The 12871-nt window shown below is 38.7% G+C and overlaps 1 protein-coding gene across 1 annotated transcript in view; it reads right to left on the reverse strand.

The window, feature by feature from the left end:
* Positions 1-12871, reverse strand: part of iqsec1b (IQ motif and Sec7 domain ArfGEF 1b) — a gene marked incomplete at both ends in the record, with an annotated part of 184485 nt that overhangs the window by 108830 nt on the left and 62784 nt on the right. Inside the window, one exon of the mRNA XM_083892436.1 lies at positions 12727-12834. Within this exon, the coding sequence (XP_083748562.1) occupies positions 12727-12834 (108 nt within the window). The remainder of the gene's footprint in view (positions 1-12726; positions 12835-12871) is intronic.

The raw sequence follows: 12871 nt of genomic DNA on the forward strand, positions 1-12871 counted from the left end.
TTCAACCTCACGGGATGTTTATGGGAAGGGAGACATTAGGTGGAGTAAGAGATCCAATGTAATCCAATGGATACTCACCAGACACTTTATTAAATGCAAATGGACTGCTTGTCAACATAATTATCTAATTGGTCAACCACAGCGGTTCAGTGCTTTTAGGCATTTAGACATGTTGAAAAACAATGAAATTCAAATCAAGCATCAGAATAAAGAATTAGGAGAAAAGAAAAAAAACTGGAAATGGTGACTGTATATAACATTGGATGAAGTCTCCTGGTTCAGAGATTGAAGGCAATGCAGAAGTGTTTGAAACCTGTATTTTATTGAATGGCCATCGGGTTGCGAATCCTCTAGTTGCAAAAATAACTCGTCTTCAGTTTGACATCCTTGAGTAAAGTTGAAGATGTTTCACCTCATCTAAGAGGCTCTTTCAGGCACGTCAGATCCAGAAGTGAAGAAGCTTTTTGTATGAGATGGAACGCGAGTGAGAACTTGTGATCTGTGCATCCACGTCTATACCTACACCTGTGCACCTCGGACAATTTGTGGCTTTCAAATTAACAAAACAACACACTTTGCCTGCAGAAAAATCCACTTTGTTGTTGTTTTCTGGAAACTGTGCTGACACTGTGTAAGTGAATAGCCTGGGATTACATATCATCCTCAGACATCCCAGATGGCCCCTGATCTCCCATTACAAACTGCTTCCAGACAGCTAAAGAAATTAAAAGTTGCAGTCCTTGGAATGCTGCTGAGGGCAGCTCTATAAACCAACTTGGAAAATAATGATTGCAAAGAAAAACATAGGATATTAATTACTATGTATACACACACACACACACACACACACACACACACACACACATATATATATGTGGTAGAATGGATCCTCTTAGTTGCTCTTATTGTCAGGGAGAAAAGTTTTAACTTTTTTTCAGCCTCCAGGTCATCACTTTGTTAGAAAAGAGTTTATGGGATGAATTACCATCTTTTTCTTTTCACGGCATATCAATGCAAGGCTGCATTCATAATAGTGGTGAAATCGGGCTTCTGCAGTTACAGAAAGGACTGTGAATGAATTGAAGTTTCAAAGGGCAAAAAGAAAATTGCTTTTTCTATTATACTCAAGTACAAAAAGAAATGAGAGCAGGACACAGACCAGAACACATGTTCGCCAAATAATACCCACAGTTAGTGATCACTTCCTTGGTCAGTTTTAGAGATGAAAACCTAACGTGTGCAAATTTCAATATTAAGTTGGGAAAGCAGTTGCTTTAGTCATTTCGTGTGAGCACAAGAAAATGGGCTGCAACAAATTCAATGTGGGTGGTGAGCATATTGTATCAGTTACACCAGCTGGGCACTTGTTAAAAGTCTAGGAAGCAACACATTGCAGAGTTTGATTTCATATGGCTATTTTGATATGAAACAGATTCTGTGTCATCTGGTTTAGGGAAAATGTCGGGATGGATGTTGTCCACTTCAATGCTGAAAACTAAACCAAACTAGACCAAGAGGATCACAGTATTGTGCTGAGGTCTTAGGCCACCATTAGATTTGTTGTTTTAGCAATGCTATAACGGCAATAGAGGATAATTAGGGTTCGAGCACGACTGTGCAAGAACCCTATTGAAACTGTAGGGATTATTATTTCTATTTCACTTTACTGGAACACATCCAGAAAATATGTATGCAATTTTTTGTTGTTGTTGTTGTTGTTGTATTTAGTGTGATCTACCCTTACACCTGAACAATAACACAGCTCTGTTAATACTGGAGTGGAACCTTAATTAATGTTACTGGTAAATCCTGTGTTTGTCCTACTATTTCATTTAAAGAAATATCTGCTGTAAAAAAAGCATCAATTATGCCAGGTTTATTCAAGACATAATGCTTGAGCATTACATACACATGTTGCATGAGTTAAACTCATTGACAGCTCACTAATATATAAGACCAGCTTTAAGTCGCATCACTTCATTCCCAAATTCCAATGATCACAGAATTTGACAGACAGAAAAAACAACAGAGCTGTTGGTGCCTGGAACTTTTCCACAGTACTGTTTATCACAAATGAAGTGGAAAATACTGATTATTTAAGAGACTGTTTAAACATGTATATTTGCTCTAGCTCTTTATTTTCTTTTACTGTGACACATCTGACCTAATGTGACTGCTTTTGTGTCCAGCTTCCTGCCTTTGTCGTGTGGTTGTCTTACGTTTGTCCAAGTTGCTGTGTAATCCACTATATAGTTATTCGTTTGCCTGACTTTTCAACAGTAAATGCTAAATGCTATTAACTATAATATAGTTATATATTATACAGCACTACAATATCACAAGGCAAGTATAAATGCTGAGGATGCACAAGGGCATAATGACAGAGGGTAAGAATGAGACCTATATGATGAGTATTTCAACACTTTCCTTAGACATATACAATTTAAAAGAAAACCTACGATATACAGTGTATGATTAAAAGTATCTGTTTTGTCCCTTGTCTTGAATATACTGAACTCACTACATCGTGTGCAGTCATGAGAGCCACTGCAAAGGAGGAAAAACACTCATAACCTCATCTCACCAACCACTTTCATCTCACTGAGGACTATCAAAAAAGCTATTCACTGTAAAGCAGACATGATGCATATATGGGAATAAGATTTAAACTGGGACTTTGTCACAATACTACACTATGCAGGGTGAGTGTACAAAACACGACAACAGGGGCTCAGTAATTATCTAGAATCCAAGATTAAGAAAATATGCAACTTGATATATCAAACAAGCTTTAAATATGTTTACAGACTTAACAAACGTTATCAGTATTATACTACAAGGTGCTCTAACCCATGCAGGATCTGCACAGCAAGTTACGTGGACTCAAAAGAGCTTTGCTGTGTTTCCTCAAAAGTCTGATTGAAAAGGTGGCGACGTCCACTCGCAACAATGCATTATAAACGGTTTCTATTCAGTCTCGTGCACCAATTTGAGAAACAGCAAGTGTACCACATTTTAAACAATTATATGCCAGGTAAAGGTGACCTGCAAGTGATTTGTAATTTTTAATAGGAGCAGTTACAAACTGCACAGCAATACTGTGCAGTAGTATCAGGAAAGCCACTTAAAAGTCGATGTCAAATTCTGTCAAAACAATAATTTTCAACAATTGAGGCTTAACAGTTCTCTTATTTTCTCTCTGTGATCTTGTAAAAACTGTATAAAAGCTATCAAAATACAGAGTTAACCCCAAAAAAAAAAGCCCTGTGGATTATGACCTTTTCATCTTTGAACCATATTTCTGCATTATTGTTTGATAGTTTGGAGGTAGGTTTTTCGATTTCCACTGCCATGGTTACTTAAATGTCCAAAGTATACAAGTTTGGTAATAAAAAGAAGACATAAAGATAAGGCCAGATAAAATAATTAGACTTAAATATTCTATTGTATTATTTAGTTTCACTTAAGATGCAATCACCTGACTTTATAAATTGTTGTTTTTCATTAACCCAGAATGAGCTTCGTCAGCGCTGGAGAGGCTGCCATTTTGGACCATGTTTTTACAAAAGCCCACAATGGACAAACTAAGCATCTTTTTTTTTTAGTTTTGATACTAACTGAAGTGGTTATAGATTATCGGAATGATTAGTCGACTAATCGGATAATAAAATCACAAGTTCTTCATCCAGAGTGAAACCATACCTATCATACCTTTGATATTTTTGGGCAAGAAAGTGTTAGAATGGCAGCAGCCATGTCTCTCTGAGGTGTACCTGCCACCATATTTTTAATACTTTTCTGATAGCAGGGGAGCCCCTTTGGAGGGGGAACTTGGCTTGTGACTTAATGGTTTCAGTGCCCAATCCCCATTGCTCTTTGTTAATTGGACACTCTAAATTGACCCCTAGCCACTGAGGGCCACATCCAGTGTACTCCTTGTAGCGGTTCCAAGTCCAGATAAATGGGAGGTTTATGTCAGGAAGGGCATCCGGTGTATAAATCTCTGGCAAATCAAATATGCAGATTATCCACCGTGGCGACCCCCAAAGAGGGAGCAGCCAAAAGTGTCATAATTGTCAGTGATAATGGCGTTTTCAGGACCTTGTAGTGGAATGAGGCTGATCTGAATGAAGCACTTAATGTTTTATTCCTTTGAAAACGTCTATTTCAGATATTGTATTACCTCCAGAACAAGTGCTCAACAAAGTTTATTGATAAGTAAAACATATTTGACTGGATGGAACAGATGAACCACCTTTTTTATTATTTTTATGATGTAATTTGGCAAATCAGAACAGGCATCAACTGACTAATTCTTTGTTGGTTAGTAAATGTTGATTCAAACCACTGTGTAAATGTGATAAAAGTTTGATTGTGGATGTCTAAGTGCATTCTGATTTTATCTAGTAACAGGTAAGTATGAAGAAGAGCTTGCATTAGTAGCCATCAGAACTGATCTGGAAAATACATTTACATTTAAATGTGGAAAAATGAACGCATTAACAAAGAAAGGGCTGGTGCTTGAGTAAAAACACACTGCTCAGGTTGGCTTACCATGCGTAGTCAAAACCTGAGTGGCTGGTTTGTCGTGTAGTTTGGTTGCAACTCAAAGAGGATGACAGTACTTTAATTCTCAACAAAACTTTAATATTTCAGAGCCCCCAAAGCATGCACAGAGGGAAGCTGAACGATCCATTATGCAAATAATCTTGGCATTTATCTGTGTGGATCCAGCTCTGCAGTGAAAAAGTGACAGTATGTCCTCCAGAAACCCTCAGTGTGGTTCCTGCCAGTAAGCTTCGTCTCCTTCCCAGCAGGGCAGACGACTGGACCTCACATATCCATGCTCTGTAGGCTGAGCTCACACATACTCATGCATTCACTCGCAGCTGATGGAAAGTTAATTAACTGCCTTTTGGAGGCAGCAGGTCTGTGATAGCCCGGCCACTCGCGTGGCCCTATTACCCCAGCCGTTAACAGTGATGAATTAGCACTCCTCTCCTGTCTGCCTCCAATCATGGACAACTTTAGCCCAAGGGAAGGAGCACTAGTCCACTTGGTCTCTGGTACTCATTCATCAACAAGCCCCGACGCAAACAAGGGACTAGAGGTTTGGGAGAGGTGGAAGAAATTAACAGACAAGGACCTGAGACTAAAATAACAATAAGTAGAAATGAAGGATGATAATTTGGTTTTCTTATAAAGCAATAATCTAGTTCAGCTACTTATTTTGTTTTATTCTAAATGACACTAAGCAATAATTAAAGCGGGTTATTACAGGTAATATAATAAGATATAGACATGTATTGGTTCTAGATACATATAAAGTGCATGTGTAACTTGAAGTCCTAGAGAACACAAATAGTACACAACACAGTCCATCAGTCAGTGACAAGTCAAGGTCTAGTGATCCACAATCACAGCAGACTAAAAGCAGGACTACATCTTTGGCCGGCTCAAACCTGACTGCTTTAAGCCATCACAAACATTTATAATCTCTGCAGAGGGAGATTAATCCTGTCATTACTCAACAGAGAAAACTGTTTTGATGAACTTGGGGATGCAAAATCTGTTGTCTTTTACTTTATCTCTGCATTTGCAATTTGATATTAAACTGGTACAAGGATGGTGTGATTTATATCACTCTTTAGCAGTGTCAGTAAAGCTATGATTGTATTATACTATGAAGTAGAAATGGGCTTATGATATTTTTAAGAGTTGTTTATTTCCTAACAACTTGTGCTCTGTGGAATCAACACAACCTCCAGCTCTGAGCAAATCAAGGTGACTGTGAACACAGTCCTGCTCTTCACAACCTAGTTAAGAAGATTAATGTGCTCAAATGCCCAAACCCCAACCCTAACCAGTGGGCGTCCACTGAACACACAGTGGCCAAAATTATATCTGACCTCTGTCAAACTCTATAGGTAAAAAAAAAAAAAAAAAAAAAAATACGGAATCTCAAAAGAGTATAGGTGTATTAACTGGTTTTATAAGCAGGCTTAAAGGTGCCATATGTAAGAATGTGGCCAAAAACGATTACTACATTCAAATTCAAAATACCGAGGTCTTTTAGGTTTCGTTTTCTGACGTAACTGGCAACCCGTGGTTGCTCGGCAGCTGAGACTCTACTGACTGCAATGATTGGTAGACAGCGGTAGGTGGCGCCACATGCCAAAACATGATTTCAAAACATAAACATGATTTGCAGTCTGCAAAATATATTTTTTTAATGCAAATATTTTGGCTGCACTGTTGTTGTTGGTGAGTTCAGTTTGTTATATGAACATTATTCCTGAGTCTCTGTGACATAAGGAGGATTTTATGGCCAGTTGCTTTAGATTTATTACATAATGCACCTTTAAGTATAGTTTTCATATCTTTGCTCAGTAAACTGTTCCTTCAAAGTACCTCCATTGTCATTTCCCCACTGTGCAGAATAATAAACGTGATTTTATCTCATCCACATGAGCAGTGTATGAAGTAAATAACAAAGTAACTGCGGGAAACAAAACACACATTAGATAATCAGCATTCATTGCAGTAAAGATGCATTCAATAAAGTCCACCCACTCTGCTGAAGGACAAAGTATTTTCCGCCTGCTTGTGTGCAAATGAATGTAAGTTGAGCAGAGCATTCACGGAAATCTAAAAATATTCCCACAGCTCCAATGTCAGGCATTGTTGGCATTTATCAATCCCATACAGTGCTGCGTCACAATCGCAATCACTCAGACACAAGGAAACAATATGCAGCTTTTTTTTTCTTTTTCTCCCACAGCCTTTTTCAGCCACAGCCTTATGCAGCGAATTGAACATGATTTTGATTACAGGAAACAAACTGACTTAATTTCCATGTCGTACCGTTAATTGTGAAAAGTTTCACGAGATTGTCAGGACATGTTTTCTTGTTAACTTCTTTATTACCGAGATGAGGGTTGCTGTTGTACAAATATGGTAAAACTCAGTCTCGAGGATCACATGATGCCATGATACAGTTACACAAATACCAGATAAATGTGAGGAAACATTTCTTATTATTTTGTGGTAATGTTGATCACTTCCTGGCTATTAATGCGTTTCAGTTTAGGCACAGAGAGTAACCTGTGGTTACATTTAGGCACATAAAGCACCTGGTTAGGGCTACAGAAACACCACAGATTCAACTTCAATCTATCCAGGTTGCCTCAGATAATTATCAATCACTTCAGCAATGCAGATATTGTATGAAACCATTTGCACACAAATGAGCAAATGGAACATTTCCCATTAATTGTGCAAGAGCAATATGTTCCAGGAGATACAGCTGATGGAACATAATAAGCCACTGACATGTTTTACATTATTAGGTCATCACTGGCGGAGGAACGGATACAGCACTCAGCCAGACACTATCAGATGAAATGAAGGCACAATTAACTGTGTGGTGTGAAGCTAACTTGGCCCTAACACAGCCTGCATGCTAATCTCACACACACACACACACACTGACATCCATAACTTCTGACTTACATTAATTTCCTGGAGACTTAGTTTAACCTTAACCAAAAGTTCTACTGGCCTAATCCTAACCCTGACATTAACCTAAACCTAACCTGGGCTTAAAGGTGCATTATGTAATAAATCTAAAGCAACTGGCCATAAAACCCTCCTAATATGTCACAGAGACTCAGGAATAATGTTCATATAACAAACTGAACTCACCAACAACAACAGTACAGCCAAAATATTTTAATTATTAAAAAAAATATTTTGCAGACTGCAAATCATGTTTATGTTTTGAAATCATGTTTTGGCATGTGGCGCCACCTACCGCCGTCTACCAATCATTGCAGTCAGTAGAGTCTCAGCTGCCGAGCAACTAAAGGTTGCCAGTTACGTCAGAAAACGAAACCTAAAAGACCTCGGTATTTTGAATTTGAATGTAGTAACCGTTTTTGGCCACATTCTTATATATGGCACCTTTAACTTTAAAACATATCTTCACCTTAAATATGTAGTAATTTACATTATGGGGACTTCTTTTTCTTTCCCCATAAGGAAGTGACTGTGTAAACAGATTTTGTTCCCCACAACATGACACATATTTGCAGAGAGCTACACTTCCTTCCGGATCCATGGTATATGTTTATCAGCCACTCACTATGCATCTCAGCACAAAATAACACCAACGTCAGCGGGGAGAATTAATATTTTGTTGCATCAGGCGGTCAGGCGGTGGACTGAATGCAAATTTCATTTCTACAAACAGAGAAAAGCGTTGCTTTCTTCATCCTGCTAAAGTCCAAAACCAACAGCACACTTAAAGATTGTATAGCCTCTGTTGTCCTTTAGGCTTAAACAGATAAAAGGTCATAGAAAACAGATCATATTAATCCAAAGGGTTGCTCAGCCAACACCCAAACCAAACCCTTTATGTGTATTTAACGATCTCATAAATGACACCCGGTTTCATAATATGCAGATATGTTGGGCTGCAACTAACAATTATTTTCATAAATCGCCAAAACTATTTTTTTTTCAAAATGAATAAATGAGTTGTTCGATCCATAAAATGTCAAAAAAAATGTTAATTGCTGTTTCCTAAACCTTGAAATGATGAGGTTCTCAAATTATTCAGTTTAAATTATTTATCTGTTATATGGAGCAACGGAAAGAAATCACATTCAAGAAAGTGAAACATCAGAGAACTCATGTTCAATCAACACAGTTGACAATTAATTTAGTAAGTGATTATTAATTGATTAATCCATTAGTGTTGCAGCCCCAGCAGTTATAAGGACATAATAACAGAGGGCCACACCACAGCAAAAATAAATATGCACAAATTCAAGCAACGTTGACTTAACTGTAACAATAAAAACCTAATTACTATTCACACACACATTCAAAACAAACACCCAATTTAATTTCTCCACTAATGTCATGACTGAAACAACAATATTATTACTTTGAGGATGGTGTGTTGGCAACACCAGAGGAGGTCACACTGCATTAAACAAGCTGAGCTTTCAAGAGCAAAGAGAGACACAAGTACACATGAACACCTCTTGTTTTCTAAACTAAGAAGACCGAGACTCAGCGACAGAAATGTTCAGATGCATCTGCTTAACAAAAACACATGGAAAGCAAATCTGCAGGACAAGAAGAGCAGTGTCCAAATCACGCCTTGAGGACACAGTCCAACGGTCCTGTTCAGACCTGGGCCTCCTGGGCTATACCGTCACAATTATAAGACAGTGTTAAGTAAAAAATAGTCGATAAAAGCTGAGTGAATCAATGCACGCTGCTGTAACATCAAATAAGATTTTAACAATGAGAAAAAAATTAATTGTGTATTCATCAGTGACACAACCCTTTCTTATTGATTCAGCAACCTTCTAAATGGCTTTTTACTGAATGTGCATGTCATATTTTCTATTTCTTTAAAGGACATTGACATATTCCCATATGCCCAATTCTACCCTCTTTGACACACAATCTACTGCGAGTAACAAATTGTTCAATTACAATTAGGTATTTACAACACATCAAGTACAAAATCTATAAAAACCGGTCGTGCAAAAGGAGGCTCATCAGGACAGAAGAGAGTGACTTTTATGTTGTTATGGGCACCGATGTGTTGTTATCCTTAATGCTATGACACAGTGTGATGCTATGAGGAAAATTCCTGATCTTTTTCTTGCCCTAACTAGACACCTAAACCTAACTCGAGATTTTGTGAAATACACCAGAAATTAGAACCAGGAAATGGTTCTCATCACCCTAATTTCCTTACGTCTGTCTAAAGCACCCCAAGCCATTAAAACATGATATGCTCCTCTATAGACATAAATAATAATGTAATTTTGGGTCAGAAAATGTGGTCCATACAAAACAAAATTGAGGATGCATTTAAAGGTAGGGTTCATTTTCTGGAACATTTTTTTACTGTATTGCCTAAAATCCTCTTCATTCCATTAATTAATACATTGTCACACAAATGACAATTGTCAGTCACGTGTGGAACGGTCAGGCCTGTAAAAGCACATGAAGCATCAATCAAACTGCCATCTGACCTCTCCTCCCCACATGCACGTACCCCTCTTTGTGTACTCATTGTGCATGCTCAGAAGACCATGTCAGAGCTTATGCTAGGCTTGCTAAAAAAAATAAAATAAACGGGACAGTTGCAGCAACGTTGTGGCAGAAAAGGTGCCAACAACAGGTGTTGGTAGCAAACAAAAGATTGTTTTTGAAAAAGATACGTCCAAGAAAATGGCTGATGCAGAGTTATCCACGACCAGAGTGAACATCAGTTCTGCATTTGAACAGTGGCGACAACCAAAAGTGCAGAAAGGGCTGCAAAGTGATGACATGGTTGCTCTGTTTCTACTAGACTAGTAGGTTAACTTTATGTCGTTGAAAATAATTGTTAGCATCACCGGAAAGTACCGAAAGTACCGAAAGTTACCGACAAAGTGCTCATGAATCCGTGTGAAACCAACGCTCTTCATGAACAAGAATTGTGCGTTCCTGTGATCTGGAGGCGTAGATTTGGAGGGAAGTCTGCAGAAAGGAGCTTGGAATTTTGAATTCTAAATGTAGCCTGTGGAACAGTTTTTCCAGGATCTCCAACCCAACGCTGTGCACCATTGTAGATAGGGTATCAATTAAACCACAGAGATACAGCTAATCACATTGGTTTCATCATCAACAACAACAACAAAACACTTATGGAGAGTGCAGTCAGGAGAAGAGAAGATGAACCTGATGTTGTGGTTTAGAGAAAAGCCATTTACACAGATCACTAGCTGTTTTTGTGAATCACATCCACACATCCAATGAAGCACAGACTGGAAGTAACCTGCACCTCAGAACACTGGGCAGAGATTATATCAACAAATAGAAAGGATGAAGACATCCACAATATCATTGTATGCTGGAAGACTTTTAATGCCTCACTGTGGTTTTATTAAAAAAATATACAAATTAAACAACACCAGATTAAACAGAAAAGCAGATAACACTGTCTTCTCCATATGCAGTTGGAATTTCTGCAGAGTTATGGAGGTTTTTCTTTTTCCTCCAAACACAAATGACTCTTCTTTTCCAGCCGGGCAATATGCTCTCCAACAGAGCCTGGTTTATCTGAGGGACCGCTCTGGCAAACATTACTGAGGAGAGGCACACCTGTGCAAATAACAAGCTATCCAGACACTTTACACTCACATACAGACTCCATCACATTCCATATAGAGATGGGTGATCTGCAAGACACGGTTTCTAAACACGACCAGACGTTGTTCATATTCGAGATTCAAATTTAATTCTTGACCTGGAAAAAAACCCACTAATGAACACAGTCAGCAGCATTAAGTCTGTGAAGTAGCTATTCCATAGCTTTTTCACACACAATCTTTATCAACCTTGATGTATTTTATTGTCCTTGTTATCTTCATATTCTTTTAATTATTCATTTTTACACTAAAACAACCCATCATCTACTGTATGTTTGGCTTCTAATTTGAGTCCTTGTACAGCAGCAATTAGTGGCTCACTAACTACTTGCACCATGGTGTCACTTCCTCTCTGCCTCTCAGGGCTTTAACAATCAGTCTACACACCTACCTCGTCCTATTGTAAGTGCTTGAACCACATGTCACTCAGAACACAACTCCCTGGACAATTGTAACTGATTTGCAAACAGTTTTTCCATGTTTGGTAGCAAACACCACCTAATTTAGCTCAAGACCTTACCATAATCACATGGGTTTAGATTTGATTCTTAACACTCTCTTTATCTCCATCCCCATCTGGTGAGCACACACACAACTAATTAGGACCTTCACTATCTGCATCCCTCTCAGGTAAAAGTCCTATAGAATGAGTTGTTTGTAGTGCATCTGTTTTGCTCCCCACAAACTTGCCTTTAAAATCTTATCTGAATGAAGCGCTGCACTGGATACTCAATAGATACAGCATCAAGAATAAAAACCCTTTGAAATTGCTACAAAGCTTTTGAAGCTTATGTCCCACTGCTCAACACTCTCAGGGTTTGCATCCCTTCCCATCTCTCCTCATTTGCAGAGCAGCTTTCAGGGCCTCACTGAGAAGCTGTAATGAACTCCAAGGAAAAGCATCCTCGTCGAGAGGGACCACAAGGATAGCCGAGCAGACAGACCATTACTGTGCTGCACTGTGTGTGCTGCTGAGAGATGCTTTGTACAAATATGCTACTTGCAATATAATCTACAAAGTTGTAGCGGTCCAGAACATTTTGTCACTCACTTCCAAGGATATCCTTCATCTATTCCATCACTTGCAAAGTAATGCTGAATGATGGAGGAAGTGGAGGAAAGAGAAGTGACATCACAGGGGTCTGTTACGCCTGCTATATTCCAGAAATCAGTTGGTTCCCCTACTGTGCCTCTGCCTTTGCTTCTGTGGCTGTAATGGGTTGGGTTGTTCATTTTCCATCTAATTGGATTTGGAAGAGGAGGAGGCCACCTACCAGCTGGTGCGCAGTAGAGGGTGGAAGTCATCATGAGCAAGAGGAAAGGACTGACAAAAAAAAAAAAAACACTCAACAGCACCAGCATGAGGAATGAAAAGACCAAACACAGGACTGATAAATAGAATAAAGTGGCAGCAGGAAAGATAATTGTCAGGAAACGATGGATGATAACTGTGATCCAATGGAGAAAAGGTGAATGCAATAAGAACAAGAAAAACCCTTTGATTTACCCAGAAGATGCTGACTTCCATTTGCGACAGGGGTAACTTCTTCTACATGGAGGGGCAATTAGGTTTAGAGGGATCTCTGAGACTTCAATAGGCAATGAGGTATGTCGCCTGCAACATAAAAAGAGAGAGGGACATTGGAGTAAGT

Source organism: Microchirus variegatus (genome assembly GCF_963457635.1).
Source record: "Microchirus variegatus genome assembly, chromosome: 7".
Taxonomy (NCBI): domain Eukaryota; kingdom Metazoa; phylum Chordata; class Actinopteri; order Pleuronectiformes; family Soleidae; genus Microchirus; species Microchirus variegatus.